At 36.3% G+C, this 17,661-nt stretch overlaps 2 protein-coding genes across 3 annotated transcripts; both read left to right on the top strand.

Annotated features, from left to right (window-relative positions):
* Positions 1–1,404: 1,404 nt before the first annotated feature.
* Positions 1,405–5,870, top strand: LOC132167887 (uncharacterized). The gene is made up of 3 exons (XM_059578924.2): positions 1,405–1,670; positions 2,183–2,367; positions 5,479–5,870. Exons 2-3 carry the CDS (start codon positions 2,194–2,196, stop codon positions 5,701–5,703), a joined length of 399 nt encoding a protein of 132 aa, XP_059434907.2. The 5' UTR covers positions 1,405–1,670; positions 2,183–2,193; the 3' UTR covers positions 5,704–5,870.
* A 1,646-nt stretch (positions 5,871–7,516) lies between these two features.
* On the top strand, positions 7,517–12,835 carry LOC132168054 (uncharacterized). Of its 2 annotated transcripts, none has more exons than XM_059579123.2 (7): positions 7,517–8,122; positions 8,327–8,414; positions 8,499–8,586; positions 11,142–11,188; positions 12,166–12,234; positions 12,311–12,360; positions 12,480–12,835. In XM_059579123.2, the coding sequence occupies exons 2-7, from the start codon at positions 8,340–8,342 to the stop codon at positions 12,553–12,555; spliced, it is 405 nt and encodes a 134-aa protein (XP_059435106.1). In that variant the 5' UTR covers positions 7,517–8,122; positions 8,327–8,339; the 3' UTR covers positions 12,556–12,835. The 2 variants fall into 2 exon arrangements, with proteins under 2 accessions (XP_059435106.1, XP_059435105.1); XM_059579122.2 differs by having other exon boundaries at positions 7,528–8,122; positions 11,124–11,188.
* Positions 12,836–17,661: the final 4,826 nt, after the last annotated feature.

The raw sequence follows: 17,661 nt of genomic DNA, 5'->3' as shown, positions 1-17,661 counted from the left end.
TTTCAAGAATATTTACGTAGATATTTGTTGACTTTAATAAGTACAAAACTTTTTGTAACATATGTTTTTGTAATCCATTTGTTAAAGCACTCACAATAGCTTAGCTATTTCTTATTTTTATCTAAAATAAATAAGCAAAACACTAAAAAAACTATATACATTGGACTATGCATCTCAGACAGTGGGAGAGATAAAAAGTTGGAATAAAGATCCCCATCTCAAACCTTTTGAAGTAGAGTAGACGTGCTTGGGCGGTGGTGGAGCTTCTTGGAGTCGAGGTTTTGGCACAATGATTGCTGTTCGTACATTCGTGAGGCATTTCTCATGGATGAGCGTGGAGAATCTGAGAAAAATCAACCCGAAGGTGACCCCTCAAGAGGCCTTTTCCATTGCTCAAGACCTCTACCATGTTATCAAGCAACGCGGCCGTCTTACCGTCTCCAATGCTTGGATCATGCCTAGGTTTCACTTTTTTCTTTCTTTGCCATTTAGCTATTTCGAATCCTGTTTTGAATCATATGAAATTTTGTTTCATGTTAATCATAAATCTAAATTTTGATATTAGACTTAATTTAATTATCAATATTTTGAACTTTATATCATATATTAACAATCTAGAAATAGACTATATCTCACACAAACTAATTTGTCATCAGTTTACAATAAAAAGGATAAAATCAAAATTCATAGCATTTCTTCCTTGCCATTGAAATATCTTGTCAAGTCAAAAGCAATTCGGGATGGGGTAGTGGAGAAAATGGAAAGAAGATTGGCTAGTTGGAAGAATATACAATTGTTTGTATATTATTGTTGGTTATCATACATGTAACATAATACTTTCGTAAGTATTATATTCTTTTCTCCATCTTTATTTACTCTTCAAATGTAGTATAAACTTCAAACGGTGCACATGAGAAGTACCATAAGCAAGGGACAAAGTTTTCCTCCAAACTGGGTTGGAGGAATTTCTTTCAACCTACTCTATAAAAGTGACATGTGTCTCTTTTTTTAATAATATGTGAGATGCACATGAGTTTTTTATAAAATTTATTTCAACTTTGTCCTTACTATTAAAAAAACATGTGCATCTCACATGTTCATGGGACACGTGTCACTTTTATAGATTAGATTGAAAGAAATTCCTCCAACCCAGTTTGAAGGAAAACTTTGTCCATAAGCAAGCTCTTCAAATGTAGTATAAACTTCAACAGCGTTCATGAGAAAATAAAAAAATAATAAAAAATGGTAACGTTCATGAGAAAATAAAAAAATAATAAAAAATGGTAATTAATTATATGGGCTTCATTGCTTCAAAATGGTGGGCCTTTTGCTTAAGTGTCATGTAGCCCAATATTTTTCCCCTTATTGGACCGGGCTTCATTTCAAAAAGCTCTCTCTCCCTCTCAGTTTCTGTGTCTGTAGAACTAAAACCTCTCTTCCCCCGTCTCTACTTGACAGGCCGTCACCACGTTCAATTCACTCTGAGTGCCTCTCTCTCAGCCCTCACCGACGGCCGGCCACCGGAGACCACGAACTCCAACCACTGCTGACGACGAGCCACCCACATCTCCGGCGACGAGCTACCCACCGTCAAAATCCCCAAATTTCAAAACCCCAACCCACTGTCAAAATCCATCTTCCCTCTCTCCCACTGACGACGAAACGCACAGGTTTTATCTGTCTCTCTCTGTTATATTTCTTGCGTCAAAGTTACGTGATGTTGTGGAACAACTCTTGGGGTTATTAATGGTGTTTATCAATGAAGTTTGGTTGACAGAGCACGCAGATGAATTAGGCTATCAAAGCGAATCTGTTTTTGTTGATATAATCAATATCTAAATTAGTATTAAGAGGTGGTTGGATGTTGATTATTTTAATTTTCTTATTTGATCCTGAGGCTTGTATACGTAGGAAAGAATAGGAATTGATTTCTCGAGCGGTAATCACTGTAGAGAATGTGAGTTAATTTTCGGTAATCCTTACCCTTTCACGGAATCCAGTTTTAGATTGTGGGTTTGTAGGTTACGGAAATTAACTTAATTATGTTTAACTTAATGTTTGTGATATGCAATTATATTTGACTGGTTATGCAAATCAAGTTAATTAGTATTATTGAATGGCTAAGATTTGTCTAAGTTTTCTTGTTTTAAATCATTTTTCTTTCTGTTCACTTGGAGTCTAGGTTTTGGCACAATGGTTGCTGTTTGTACATTCGTGAGGCATTTCTCACGGACGCGCGCGGAGAATCTGAGAAAAATCAACCCGAAGGTGACCCCTCAAGAGGCCTCTTCCATTGCTCAAGACCTCTACCATGTTATCAAGCAACGCGGCCCTCTCACTGTCTCCAACACTTGGATTCACGCCCAGGTTCCACTTTTTTCTTTCTTTGCCATTTAGCTATTTCGAATCCTGTTTTGAATCATACGAAATTTTGTTTCATGTTAATCATAAATGTAAATTTTGATATTAGACTTAATTTAATTATCAATATTTTGAACTTTATATCATATATTAACAATCCAAAAATAGACTCTATATGTCACACAAACTAATTTGTCATCAGTTTACAATAAAAAGATAAAATCAAAATTCATAGCATTTTTTCATTGCCATTGAAATATCTGGGTCTCCCCTTGGGTGCTCTTGTCAAGTCAAAAGCAATTTGGGATGGGGTAGTGGAGAAAATGGAAAGAAGATTGGCCAGTTGGAAGAAGATCTATTTGTCTCATGGTGGTTGTCTTACCCTTATCAAGAGCACGCTCTTCAGCCTGCCTACGTATTTCTTGTCCCTTTTCCCCTTACCAGCCAGTATAGCTAGAAGATTGGACTGCATTCAATGGGACTTTTTTTGGGTATCATAAGCTCCAACTAGTTAATTGGAAGACTGTTTGCTCCCCCAAGCGAAGGGTTGGGTGTGAAAAATTTCAGGTTGTTTAATAAAGCTTTAAATGGCTTTGGAGATTTGCTCAGGAAAAAAATTCTTTATGGAGACAAGTAATTGTTGAAAAGTACGGGATCTAGAGAAGGGGCTAGTGTTCTGAGGAAATTTGAGCACCATATGGGGTGGGTCTTTGGAGAAATATATATTTTTTTTGATAAGTAGGTCTTTGGAGAAATATTAAGAATGGCTTGGGGTGGTTCTTGAACTTGGTCGCTTATAGGGCAGGGGATGAATCTCACCTTTGTTTCTGGGATGATGTGTGGTGTAGAGAAGCAAATCTCAAGTCCTTATTCCAAGAACTCTTCTCTATAGCTTGGGACAAAGAGGCTTTAGTGTCTGTTTACTTGGACTCTTTTGACTCCTATGTTCATTGGAACCTGAGTTTTCTCAGGGCGGTCCAAGATTGGGAGCTTGAGTCTCTAGTTCCATTCCTTAATCACTTATACTCTTCGAAAACCTCTTCAAGAGAGACAAATACAATGTTATGGTTCCCAACTCGTAATCACAGGTTTGAAGTGAAGTTCTATTACAATACGTTACAATTTGGAGAGTCTTCTCCTTTTCCTTTGAAGGGTGTTTGGAAGGGGAAGGCTCCACCTCGTATTGCTTTCTTTACTTGGACAACGACTTTGGGTAAAATCCTTACGATTGACAACCTGAGGAGATAGGGAATCTCATGGCACTTGGTTTTTATTTTATTTGGGGTCTCGTGGGTCATGCAAGGCAATATTCTAGAGTTGCTTTAGAGTAATGCTAAACGTCCCCTTGTGTTCCCCCAAAATTGATGTGCCTTTTAAAATCACCATTAAATTTGTAGTAGACCACTATTGAATTTTGATCCAATTGTAATTTTAAAAGCCACGTTAGTTTTGGGGAGATACAAGGGGAATGTTGAGCATTACTCGTTACTTTAATGTTGGAAGTCGCAAGGGCGGAGACATCTTAAAGAGACCATATGGAAAGTCATCCCTTCTTTACTTATGTGGAGCATTTGGAGAGAAAGAGATAGACGTCTTTTTGAAGACCGCAAGTCTAATGTGCTGCAATTAAAAGCCTCTTTCTATAGGTTGTATTTATTTAGATTGATAAGGGAAGGGGAAGACATGTTGTGGTGGGTCCTTTCCAAAAAAGGGTTGTTTAGTGTTAAATCCTTCTATAGTGTCTTGGATTGTCACGATGGTATATGATTCCTTGAAAAAGTGTTTAGAAGACTAAGGCTCCTTTGAGGGTGGATTTTTTTGTATGGTCGGTGGCTCGAGGGAAGATCCTTATTATAGACAATCTCCGAAAACGGCACGTCATTGTGGTTGATTGGTGTGTCATGTGCAAAAAGAATGGGAAGTCTTTGAACCACTTTCTCCTTCATTGTGAGGTTGCTTGTGCTATATGGAATGTTTTCTCTAATCGGTTCGGGTTATCTTGGGTTATGCTTAGACGAGTAGTTGATGTGTTTGCTTGTTGATGAACTACTGGCAGCACACGAAGTGCTGTTGTATGGAAAATAGTGCCATTGTGTCTTTTGTGGTGCCTTTGGAGGGAAATGAATGATAAATGTTTTGAGGACTGCAAGATTAGATGGCATTAGAGTAGTTGAAATCTTTTTTCTTCAACACTTTTTATTTTTGGACAGCTGCGTAATGTTTCATCTTTTTAGTGAATAGTTATCTTGAGTTTCTTGTTCTTGTTCTTGTTGCCAATAATTTCTAGGTAGCTTCTTTTTATACTCTACATGTACCTGGGGCACCTTACGTTTTTAATGATATTTCGTTTATTTATCAAAAAAACCTCATTCTTGAGCTCCCTTTTAGATTGATCTGTTTCTTTTGCTCCTAGTTTCTCATCTATCTTTCAACCTTGTAATTTTGTTAACATTTTAGATTCTCGACCCAGTAGGGTGGTTGCTTCTTTTGTATAATTTTCGTGTACATGAGCATTTCTTCTTCTTCAATAAATTATTTTTTCACCTTTCTCCAGTATTTTTCTTAAATCGTTGTCTATATGCGTAATTTTACTACTTTTTGAACATTGTCTAACCGTCAAGATCAAAGTGTCCTTCCTTCCTTCTAGAGTAATGCTGATTGCAACCTTCTTTAGTCATTATATTTTTTCTTAGTTAATGCCAGAGCCAAAATATGACATCAAGACTTGCTCTTTTAGTAAAGTTCAAGTTATGATTATAAAGGATATATGTAACCTATGTTAAAGGTTATGACACTTCTATAATCTAAGTTAACTTTCTAACCTTACTCTTCTCCAAATTATTTACCTATGCTTGCATGGACAGGCCTTTGAATTAGTGGACACTGGTCGTGTTCTTCATGTACTAAAGCCAGTACGGTTGTTGTTTCCTGAAATACATCATGGAATATTCTTGTTTCTAGCATTAGATTGTGCATGTTAATGGAGGGAAACTTAGGATAAGTAGACCATCTCTGCTACAACATTACTTGTTCTTGAAATTTGATGTTGCACCACAAAACTATATCTGCATTTGTATAAGCTTTATTGTATTGATTGGGTTTGATTTTTCATAACAGGAATCTGGTGTTAGTGGATTGAACAGCAAGACACATCTGAAGCTAATGCTCAAATGGATGAGGGGGAGGAAGATGCTGAAGCTGCTCTGCAACCATATTGGATCGAGCAAGAAATTTCTGCTAACTACTTTGCCTGAAGAGCCTGGAACTGAACAATTGAAAAGTCCCTCTAGTCTGAAACTGCAGACTGAGAAGCCTTCCATAAAGCGAAAGAAAGCCAACTAGATAAGATGCTTGTATCAGGGCGGATTGGTACATAAATGGGGAACTTGCCGTTTATGATCCTTTGTGACATGAGTGCCTCTTTGAGATGATGTGTGTTTAACATCTTTCGTGCATCATGATTGTTGCCAAAAACTTCTTTTGCTAATAATATGTTAGGCTTTTTTGTACGCTTCCCAATTTTCCCCTTCCCCTTTACTATGCATTTAGATCCAGTCTGCTGATTAGCATGCTCTAGTGGGACTTAGAATGAAAAAATTTGGATCATCACAGAATACTTAAAAGAGTGTTGTACGTTATGAAATTCAGCATAATTAAATGCTCTTTTTGTATCTTATCACTCATGGTGTGTCCTACCTCTTGAAAGTATCGTCCAAGAACTATCAACGTTGAAAAGTTATTTCTAAATTTTGGTTATATTTATGAAGTATTGGATATATGATTGGAATGAAGTGTCGTCAATTTTCTCTTTTTCATCCTTAGGACCCTTTCCTTTTAGCAAGCTTTCTTTTCTTGGTGAGGGGGCTTCTGTTCTCATGCACATTCTCCATGTCATTAATATGAGGGATTTGTTGCCTTGTAAGGGGTTTTCTTTTGGTGACGTGTTATACACTCATCCATCCTCCTAATTTTCAAAATTACCATTGGAATTATGAGGCTCATATAGGTTTTACACTTAGGTCCCACAGATTCAATAGTTATTTTAAAAATTAAGAGGACGAGAGAAACACTAGAAGAGAAAATGAATCATTTCTCTTTCTTTTGAATGTGTGTGCATGAACCTCGTTAACTTGTTGGCAAATCGGAGCACATATGGGTTCCCTCTTGGAGGACTCGAAGGTTGTGTCTAAGCCAATGGACCTCACTCGCTTGTCGGAAAGCCCGAGCACGAAGGGGTTCCATCTTGGAGGCTTTGAAGGTAGTGTGGTGGGATACTAGGTCAATGGAGGTCCCTGGCGTGTAGGCCATGAGCTTCCACTCCAATAGTCCCCAATTCCCTTGGACAACTTACGTAGGCGAGTGAAAATTAAGTCAAAATGTGGTTGCAAGGCCTCCAAACAAGCAATCTCTCATTCTCTTGGGCTACTTGTGTAGGCCAATTAGAATCATTAAAATGGAGACCTCCATTCCAAGTTTCACATTCTAGACTTGGTAAAACTAAACTTTATAAATACTTGGAGGGAGAATCCTCTTATAGCAAAAGAATTGGAGACCGCACTCAGAGATGCTTTCCAATGTTAAATTTTTTCCCTGACTTACTTTGACATTCCTTGTAGAGAATGTGAGTTAATTTTAGGTAATCCTTACGCTTTCACGGAATCCAGTTTTAGATTGTGGGTTTGTAGGTTAGCGAACTACACATGTATGCATACGGAAATTAACTTAATTATGTTTAACTTAATGTTTGTGATATGCAATTATATTTGACCGGCTATGCAAATCAAGTTAATTAGTATTATTGAATGGCTAAGATTTGTCTAAGTTTTCTTGTTTTAAATCATTTTTCTTTCTGTTCACTTCCGGATTTTGAAATTCTTCTAGTTTACCTTGCGCAATTGAAATTTATTAATGCACGTAGCAAAATTTTGGTAATCTATCCTACTTGATAAGTGGGGGATATGGTTTGGTGAATTAATTTGAGCTGTTCCTTTTCGCAGTGATCTATTTACGTGTTTTTGGTAAAATTTCTTGGTTTGGTGAATTAATTTGACCTTTTTCCTTTACGTGTGATCTATTTACTTGGTTTTGGTAAAATTTTTTATCTTTTACCAATCTCTCTCTCTCTCTCTCTCTCTCTCTCTCTCAAAAATACAAGGCCACATTCGTCTGTAGCTGTCCAAAACATCTTCAACCTCAACACATCCTCCTCCAAAACCAAACATCTCGGTCTTCCTTTCCTTTTCCACAAATCCAAAAAAAATTTGTTTGACGACTTGCTAACTCTCTTTCAAAACAGGATTTCGTGTAGGAAATCAAAAGTCCTCTCCCAAGCTGGTTGCACCACTTTTATTAAGTCAATGGATGCTTCCCTTCCTCCTCCTCCCCAAAACTATCTGTTCCTCTTTGGAAAAAATGTTTAAAGATTTTTGGTGGGGTTTCAAAAAAGAAAAAAGAAACACAATCTCTCCCTCGAGTCATGTGGGACAACAACAAAGCCCTCATTCTATGAACAATACGAATTGGAGTTCAACAAAAAATGATACTTGTTTTATTAGAATTAGGCATTAGGTCTTATATCAATTCAGAATTATCTTGTTTGTTGTAAAACTTCCTAAAAAAAAAAAAAAAAGTATCCATTGGAATAAAAAGGGGGAGGAAGAAGGCGAGTCGGTATGCTAATTCCTCTTCCACCAATCACTAGCTTTGTTGGTTGCATTCTTGATCGACTTTCACCTTCCTAATTTTTTTCTAAAGCAGTGAGGTACTATAAGTATGTTTGGATCGGATATTTCTGTTGATTTGCTTATATTTCGTTTTTTTTTTCTTCTAATTTTTGTTGCTGTTAAAATAAAAACCCTAAAAACATAAATAAATCTACTTTTAACTAATCAATTCATTATAAACTCAACCTTTTTCTCAAGAATTTTTTTGTAATTAGTAAACCCTGTCTACTTTGAAAATTCAGGACCTAGGGATAGATGGGGACGGAGGCAAACACAGCAGAGCAGACGCCTGCTGAAACGACACCGGAGCATGTGGAGGCCTTGCTTGAGGTACAACACCACTTCCATTGCTTCTGGTTGAATTTATTTGGAGTACTTAAAATTGCACTTCTCGTTTCTCTATCCCTTTCACAGGCTGCTAGATACGATGATCTCGACGACGTCGTAAGCCTAGCCACCGCCGGCGTTCTTCTTGATTCCAAGGACTCACTTGGCCGAACAGGTTATAGCCTTATTACGTAGTTTTTGCCTCTCTATTTCTCGTTGCTTTGTTCCAGCAGACAACAATGTCTTTGGAGAGAAACCTGTGTTTTATTGGGTAAAAATAGAGAAATTTTTTGCAAGAAAGAAAGAATTTTGATTATCGTTTTACTCAGGTTGAAGGATTTCATTCTTAGGTTGTTTTTGTTATCCCAAAAGCTTAAACTTATGGAAAACGGTTGGACTCAATCATTTACATTAATATTTTAACATTTATTTTCACTTGTGAGTTCAAACTCTCTGTCAAGTAGTGAAACTCAACACATGAAATATTTAACTGAAATGGGTAAATTGTCGTGATCTGCACTCTCAATTATTCCATAAGGTTAAGCTGATCTTAATTATTTAAATTGATATTCTAACATTCTGAGGCTTTGGTGCTTAGAATTCTAAACTTCAATAGGATTTTAGTGAGCTGAAGAAACCTGTTTCGGTACTTGCAGTGTGCCATGAGTTTGTTGGCGGCCGACATGTGTTAACAAGCTTCCAAATTGTCAGCAATGAGTTCCTTAAAGATCTAGATTGAACGTATGAACATTCTGTTACAATCTCTGAAATTATGCCTAGTGTTGCCAGTTTCTAGATTTTAATTTTTTTCCTCAAATTTGCTTCAGGAAATAGGTAACACATATTTTCCTTCCAAGTGAAGGCAAATCCATACCCTAGAAATCACATGAATCAAATGATTTAGTGGGGATCGTTGTTCTGCTTGAAGTTGATGCTATTCAAAGAATTTCAGTGGATTTGACAATAAAGTTGGAAAGTCAACACAATCTACTGGTATAGCTATAACATGGTGGTTGCTAATATAAGTAAGGAGTTTGCTTTGAGCTTGAGCTCCTCATTTCCCAAATTATGCATTTTTCTCAAAAAGAAAGTTGAGACTGCATAGTTTAAGTTGATTCATGCCCTTATGAAATGAAATCTGTGGATTAGGTAAATATGTTCTTAATGTACCGATGTGCAATTGGAGGGGCATAAATTTCACATTGCACAATTTTGGATTTTAGATGCATGACATGTATATAACATATTTATAGATAGAGATTGAAAAAATAAAAATATGTCCACTACCTTATTGTTTGAGAAAAAGAGTGAAAACTTAAGCAAATTTCAGAAAGGAGAGTGTTTTTTTTTTCCCTTTATATATTTTATTACTCAAGCTTAAGAAATTGATAACAAAACATTTTGTGCCAAAGTGTATTTTGGGTTGACAATTTTATTATATGTCACCTGGCCTAAGTTTGGCGTCATTGGCCCCTTTTTTATGTGGTCATTCCAAAGCTAAAATCGTCCAAAAAAAAAAAAGAAAAAAAAAAGAAGAAGGTTTCTGAACCATCCAGGTGCTAGTTCTTGTTTACAGGTTATTCATTGTAAACTTTGGCATTTAATAGGTGCATGATTTACGGAATCGTATTCATTCTGAAAAGGTTTCAAGTCTTGATTCTGGAATATTGGTTGTTAACTTCTTGTCCGAATATGACAAATGAGTTATGAAGAGAGATGATCTTCCACATTCGTAAAATCCCACAAGGCCTTCTTTTTGGAAGAGATAAGATAAACCCCTGCTACGTGCTTCCTCTGCTATAATGAAGAGGCTAGGGTTCCAGATCTTGACGATGTCCTCTTGAGCTTTTTGAAAGATTTGCAGTGATTGCATTTCTTCTGATTTAGCTATAGAATGGGGCCATAAGTGTGATATTTGAAAGGCTGTTTTGGGTTTTGAATTTTTTTTACATCTTTCGAGAGATTTGTAATAGGTTTGAAGTCTTTATTAGTCAATGGGGTGATGAACTAAGTTTTATGATGGCCAAAATACTAGCATAAAGATGTCTAATGGATTGGATCCGTGCAATATTTACTTTGATTGACATCACTGGTCTTGGAAGCACCTAGTGGCATTTTACCTTTTGTGATGAAAATTTGGTATAGGAAATATGACAAGATCTGAGAGAGCAAGTGAGCCCCCTTCCCCCTCCTCCTCTTTCAGGTGCGAGTAGCCCAAACTTTAAATGCTGACACTTAACAGTGAGTATGATAAATGATATTTTTGGGATCCTATTGCTATGGATTCCTGAGAAATAGGAGATTGTCCTTTATTTGCCAAGAGATTGAGAAATAATAGTTTTGGAGAAAAAGACTGTTGTGATCTTTGGAGAGTAAAGACTGTTGAACTAAACATAGTGAGTATAAATTGTACTTTGATTAAGTGTAAATTTCAAGTATGCTTTGGCCTAATTGGATGTTATTTGAATGAAACTGCCTTATTTAACATTGTCATGTTAGTGCTTAAGTTTAAGAATTATCTTTTCAGGTTAAGGTTTTCTACTATTTTCCTTCAGATTTTGGTAAAATTTCCCTTTTATTCTAGGTTGAATTTCAAAACTTTGTTTGCCATGATACTCTTACTGTATCCTTTGTTAACGATGAAGCTGTCCTATTCTGCTAATCAAGGATCTATCTATGCTTGACCCAAGTCCTGCTGATATTTGATTGCAGTACTTCATATGGCTGCAGCTAATGGGCATCTTGACATCGTAGAATATCTTGTCAACAGAGGAGTGGTAAGTAAGCCATCTTACTAATTTTTTTTCTTTTGTTTATCATTTCCATACTTTAAAAATCCTCAATGGACTGACATTTGATAGTTGGTAAATTACAAGTTTTGTCTTTTGATGTGTTCATTATGCTTAACTTGTTGGTGTTTTTGGTTCAACCCTTTATCTTCAAGCTAATTCTTGGCTGCCATATCCTACAAAAACTCTCTACATTTTTTAGCTCAAAAACAAAATTGTTTTAACTCTGTTTGTTTTAGCAATTTGTTAACATATTGTTTCGCAGAAATTATCTGTGCTTATATTACCCTATGTTCTCAACCTCTGATTCCTAAGTTGCAGCTTTGATGTAAAATATAGAAAAGAAAAACATCTGGTGCTTGGTTGGCTAGGTAGTACAAATTAAGGCGACAGGATCTTGACCATTTAAACTTGCCGGATTTATCAGAGTAGATATTCACTTTTGAAATATGTGCTTGTTTAAACAGCTTCCGCCTTCCGTGTTCTGAATGTTAGTTGAGTGCATCATCTGATCGCCAAAAGACCAAAACTTTTCCGAGTATATGCAGAGTGTAATGGTTATTTTACTTCTAATTTTCTTCCTCTTTTGATGACCAAAACCTTTCCAAGTACTGTTGGGAATCCTTAGTCTTAAATTTTTCAGATTTATAACCCCATTCCAACCTTGACTAGCATATTTTTGGTATTTCCTTAACCCTTTTGTGCAAATGAATTTTAGCTCCCCATGAGAATGGGATGGAGGGTAAGATCATGGGTTCATAATCCATTAGGCAAGTTTGTAAAATTTCCAATAAAGAACATTCCATGTCTGCCATGGAGCTTAATATATTCTTAATCATTGTTTTCCAATTTCCTAAATTCTTACAAAGGACTGGTTACTTGGATTTCCTGCTCTTACTGTGGGTTATGATTGTTAAATTACTTGCATAAATGTTAAATAGTTTTTGGGACTTTTGTCTGAGCAGGACCTTAATGCTTTCAATGAGGAGAAGAATACACCTCTTCATTGGGCTTGCCTCAATGGGCATATTGAGGTAATTATCACATTCCCTATGTCTGGCAAATGTAATGCAATATTGAAGATCTTTGACTAATGTTTGTTTTTCTCAGGTGGTTAAGAAACTGATCTTGGCAGGTGCAAATGTGAGTGTTTTAAACAGGTCTGTTATTTCTAACCTCTTACTTAAACTCAGAAAGCCTTTTTAATATGAACATGTTTTTTTTTTTTTTCTTCTTTTGTTTTAAATCATAAACCATCGTGGTGCCGGGTTATGTTCAGCTACGAGAGGACACCAATGGATGAAGCAGTGAGTCGGGATAAGGTGGATGTCATTGATGCCATTAACGCAGCATAGGCACAAGTAGAACTTGCTGGTATTAGGGTTTCCTAATGTTCGACTTTCCTAATTGAAGTCAAAGTTCTGAAAGATTTTCTAGTGTTTTTTGGTTAAAAGATTTTATTTTGTTTTTTCTCTTATAAATTTCAAGCTTGTAATGTGAAATTTTTGTTCAAACTGTTGAGTCTCTCCTAGCTCTTTGCATGTTGCTGATTTAGTAGTCTTTCCAACTTTCATACATCCAAACTCATTACATGTGCTTCGATACACAGGAAGGAGAAAACCTAATATTGTTTTTTTTAAGGGGAAAATGCACTTTATTCCCTTGAAGTTTGAGCTCTTTTCAATTCGAATCTCAATGTTTAACAATTGGCAATGTACCCTCCTATTGTTTTAAAAATTTTTAATTCAGACCTTCTGTTACTAATTTTCGTCAAATTGGACGGAAATCTATGAAGTTACGTAATTACCCTCAATGCTTTTTTTTTTTCTTTAATTTCCGTCCAATTAGACAGAAATTAGTAACGGAGGGTTTGAATTGAAAATTTTTGAAACATTAGGGTGGTACATTGCCAATTTTTAAACATTGAGATTCGAATTGAAAAACTCCTGAAACTTCATGGGGTTAAAGTGAATTTAACCATTTTTTTTTTTTTTTTTTTTATAAGTATATTACAAACCCGCAAAACTACAACAAACAAACAGAAAGATTATGTTCCTCTCCGCTAACAATCGTAGAAGAATTGAAAGGGGAAGAGGAAAAGGGAATGCTGCCAGAATGAGATCTGGCTGCGGCCCAACGTGCCAAATAGTCGGCACAGAAGTTTGCACTTCGGTGAACCTTTCTAGCTTCCCAAGAGGAAGCAAAGAGAATAGAGTCTAAAATATCAGAGATGACAGAAGAGATCCTCCAGTCTGGAGAAGAATCTAATTGACGAAGAGCTAAAATAACCACTTCAGAATCTCCTTCTAGTATAAAGCGATCAAGACGAAGCGAAGATGCTAAGGAAACCGCAAGGCGGGCTGCCAAGGCTTCTCCCAAATTTGGAGAGCATGATGAACTGATTTGGGAGATCATTGCAATAATATGGCCTTTAGAATCACGACAAACTGCTGCCTGACATGAGAAAGAGTCCCGGATGACAATATCAAAATTAATCTTGAACTAGAGATTTGGAGGGGTAATCCAATTTTCTGTTGAAACCTGTGTATCTGGATACCAAGCTTGATAATGCTCGAGAGAGATTTTATTAATATGAGCTGAGACATTCTGAACATCAAAGACAGAATTGTCATGAAAAGCTTTGTTTCTGTAGAACCATAAGATGTCACATGCCACAGAGGCAAAGATTTGGAACTTATGACAGTCCTCTCGAGGGATACCGAGATATTTGCCTGGAGAAATAATCAAATTTATCCATTCCTCCATTGAAGAGAAATTGAAAGCTGTCGAGTCCAAAGGCCAGAAAGAATTTCGCCAGACAACACGAGCAAAAACACATTTGAAAAATAAATGATGCATGGAATCTGTGGCCACTTTACAAAGAGGACAAGAAGTATCAAAAATGGAAGGAAACAATTGACTTAATCTCTCCTTAGTCGGAAGAATATTCCAAGCTATTTTCCACAAAAACAATTGGAGCCTGTCCTGTCATTGATATTAAGCTTTCATAAAGATTTCCAACAAATAGAGGAAGGATCTATATTGGAAAAGCAGTCAGAAATAAAATGATAGGCTGATGAAGTCGAGAAACATCTTGAAGTGGAAGGAGTCCATATATACTTTGTCTCGGGATCTGATGAAATGCGAATTTTAAGAATTTTAACCATTTTTTTAATCAATCATCTATAACTCTTACAGCACAATGTTTCTATGTTATGTGCGTATGCTTGTGTAGATTTAATTGGTTACATTTTTTGGGAGGGGAAATGTAGACCAACTTGTTTTATGTGTTCCTTCCAATGTTTGTTTTGTCTTCAATCTGATGCTGCAGTCTGTGTGGTTCACTTTCACTTTCACTTTGTTATTAGACCAAGTAATGTTGTTTCTTGCTGCATCTTTCCACATAATGTTGGTTCCAACTGCTTCATCTTTCCACATAACTTTGGTTCAGATGCTATTTTAATCATATTGCTTATGTAATTATATCACCAGAAACAGCATGATTAATATGCTTATCATTTGAATTATATCCCATGGTTCGAAGTCCCTTGATGCGGACAATTTTTTTGTGATTGGCCCGCTAGCAAAGTTAGAGTATTACCCAATTCGTGTGGAGGGAGTACAAAACTTTGCACGGATTCGAGGTTTACCTGACTGGGGTGAGTATGCAAAGTGGCGAGTTCCTTGTCATATAAAATCCCCCAACTTCAAATGTATGAGGTTTTTGAGAAACAAATTGATTGGGGATGAAAACCCACCATTAATCAATGAATTTATCAGTAGTGACATAATCAAAAAAATAAAAAAATAAAAAAAGAAAAGGGAAGAGAAGAAGCATAAATCTATCCAAAACTAATAATAGTAAGATCACTAAAAAGGTAAAACAACTTACTAAAATATGGTGTTAATAAGGCTAATCAAATATTAATCAAGCCTTACTGCCAAATTAAAACAAATTTGTATGTGAATTCATAACATTGATTCTCACCAAATTATAAATGAAATGCATATGAGAGCTGATGAAATAGAGATAAATTCATGGTCTCTTTTGTATGTATAAACTCTTGCTATACCATTTACGAGCAAGGTAACAAGAGAAATAAGCACAACATGGTTGACGGTGGCATGTGCCATGTCACCAACGTGTTTATTGTTCAAGCACGCCGATAAGCAAGGTTCCTATGGGTAGTGATATATATTTTTTTGAGATATTTCCCTTTGTATAATGGTACACATTCTTTTTGAACGGTACTACATACAGCAAAATTAGCAAATTGAGATGATGGGATACTTCTGGAAGAAGGTAAGGCAAGTAGAAGATGAAAGAGAATGTTAGTTGAAACGGTACTACACATTCTATTGGTAGTTGATCTCTAGAACTAGCATCCAAGTGTTGCTATCCTCTTGGAGGCCCACGAAATGTTGCAATGATGGCCTGAGCGAAGCTAAATTCAGAGAGTGGGATCTGCGTTTTATCCTTTTACTCTTTTTCCAATCAATTTTTATATTAAAGCTTGATGTGATGATTATTTTTTTGTCTCTTTAGTTTCAAATTATAGTAGATTTTCTTCGTTCTCTTAAAATCAGACATGGTAAGCACCCTTCATCCTGACACAACCAATCATCCTGGGTTAGCCTTCAAACATGGTCAGCTCCCTTCATGATGACACAACCAACCATCTTGGATTAGCCAGCACCCTTCATGATGACACAACCAACCATCCTGGATTAGCCAGCACGCTTCATGATGACACAACCAACCATCTTGGATTAGCCTTCGAATTAACTGTTTAAATTATATCCAATTTAGACAGCTTTACAAAGAAAATAGATGATAAGCTAGGCACATTTGTCTTTTTTATGGAGCGGTCCAAATTACATGCAATTTGGAGATCGAGGGAATTTAAGAAAATTATGACCTTAAAAAAATATTGATTTGTGCGTGTCATCCTTGCATCTCATCAGGATTAGGATTCTGCTAATTTCAACTATGCTATTGGGTTAAGGATTTAGCCTTTTGTTATGGGACTAGGGGATTTAGCCTTTTGTTATGGAAATAGGATCCTCCCCATTTAATGAAGCCCTACAATGCCATAAGGATCCTATTCCCATGAGGACAAATTTCGAGCATCTCCATAGTTGTAGACTAAACTAGATATGAGCGGGAGGGAAGCCATAGAATATACCATTCTCTCGCCCTTGTCTCCTCGAGTTGCCTTGACCGTGCTGAACTTGTTTTCACTTGGATTCACTTGTAAACAACTTATTTCTTTGCTTCAAGGCTTTATTTAATGGCTTCTTTCAAGTTTCAAGACACATCTACTGCTAAATCACGTGTCCCCCCACCAAAAAACAAGAGATCACATTAAAGCATATCATACATTTGACCATAAGAAGCAAAAGAGACAACAATTACATCCAGGAAGCATTCAACGTTGGCAATTTTGTTTGGACTGAAATTTCTTTCCAATTTTTATGTTCGGATTATAAGGAATTTTTTACAATTGTGAGAGGCCTCCAGAAAAGATTCACCTGTTTGATCATTAAGCCATCTATTCAATAGGGGCCCCCAATCCCATCAAAGGCCTGTAATAATTGTCTGCTCGATCATAGACATAGATGACAGAAATAGACAACAATCAATGAATTGCCGTCCACAGAATGCAATATCTGAATTGTTGCCTTGATGGCTTAAATGCAATCTTAAGATTAAGGGGAAATTTCATAAAGCTCCCCTGAACTTTCAGCCAATTTGAAAAATTCCCCCTGAATTTTCAAAACTTTCATTTAGGCCCCCTGAACTTTGATTTTCTCTCACTTTGGACCCTTTTAACATTAAACTTCGTCGTTTTGTGTCCTAAAATTACAACACCTACCCAGCCCAAAACGACGTAGTTTAATGTTAAAAGGGTCCAAAGTGAGAGAAAACCAAAGTTCAGGGAGCCTAAATGAGAGTTTTGGAAATTCATGGGAGGTTTTTCAAATTGGCTGGAATTCAAGAGAGCTTTCTGAAGTTTCCCCTAAGATTAATCTTCTGACCTCTAGCCAAAATCTCTTTGGGACTCAAATTCTTTCTTACAATGATAAGGATTAAATGCTTATCATTACAATAACCCTAATGTTACTGCACTTGGAACCAACCCTCACCGATTAAGCTTAGCACATAAAATGGTTCAACACAAAGCCACTAAAATCAATTAACCCAAGGCCAAAGGCACCAAAGTATCCAGCCTAGGCAGATCTAAACATAAGCAATCTAGCCGATTAACCAAATAAAAGCTAACACATTTCCTAACTCCTAATCAACTGGGAAATTTTTCATCTTATCTTAAAATCTATATATAAAGTTCAAGCAAATCTGAACCAGGTCAAGCACCCATATCAAACTAATCTTATCCTCAATGTGTGGCAACAAACATTAATTAGTAAGCTAATTAATTACCCAAATCAAAATGATGCAA

The sequence above is a fragment of the Corylus avellana genome, chromosome 2 (genome assembly GCF_965113065.1).
Source record: "Corylus avellana chromosome 2, dhCorAvel1.hap1.2, whole genome shotgun sequence".
NCBI lineage: Eukaryota > Viridiplantae > Streptophyta > Magnoliopsida > Fagales > Betulaceae > Corylus > Corylus avellana.
The sequence above is the reverse complement of the archived record's forward strand: the minus strand, read 5'-3'. Positions and strand labels throughout refer to the sequence as shown.

Excerpts from the sequence above, each read along its gene's own strand:
- LOC132168054 (XM_059579122.2), top strand. The coding sequence starts at position 8,340 with ATGGGGACGGAGGCAAACACAGCAGAGCAGACGCCTGCTGAAACGACA. Across the intron at positions 8,587-11,123 it reads GGACTCACTTGGCCGAACAG|TACTTCATATGGCTGCAGCT; the intron begins GTTATAGCCTTA and ends ATTTGATTGCAG. Across the intron at positions 11,189-12,165 it reads ATCTTGTCAACAGAGGAGTG|GACCTTAATGCTTTCAATGA; the intron begins GTAAGTAAGCCA and ends TTGTCTGAGCAG.
- LOC132167887 (XM_059578924.2), top strand. The coding sequence starts at position 2,194 with ATGGTTGCTGTTTGTACATTCGTGAGGCATTTCTCACGGACGCGCGCG. Across the intron at positions 2,368-5,478 it reads ACACTTGGATTCACGCCCAG|GAATCTGGTGTTAGTGGATT; the intron begins GTTCCACTTTTT and ends TTTTCATAACAG.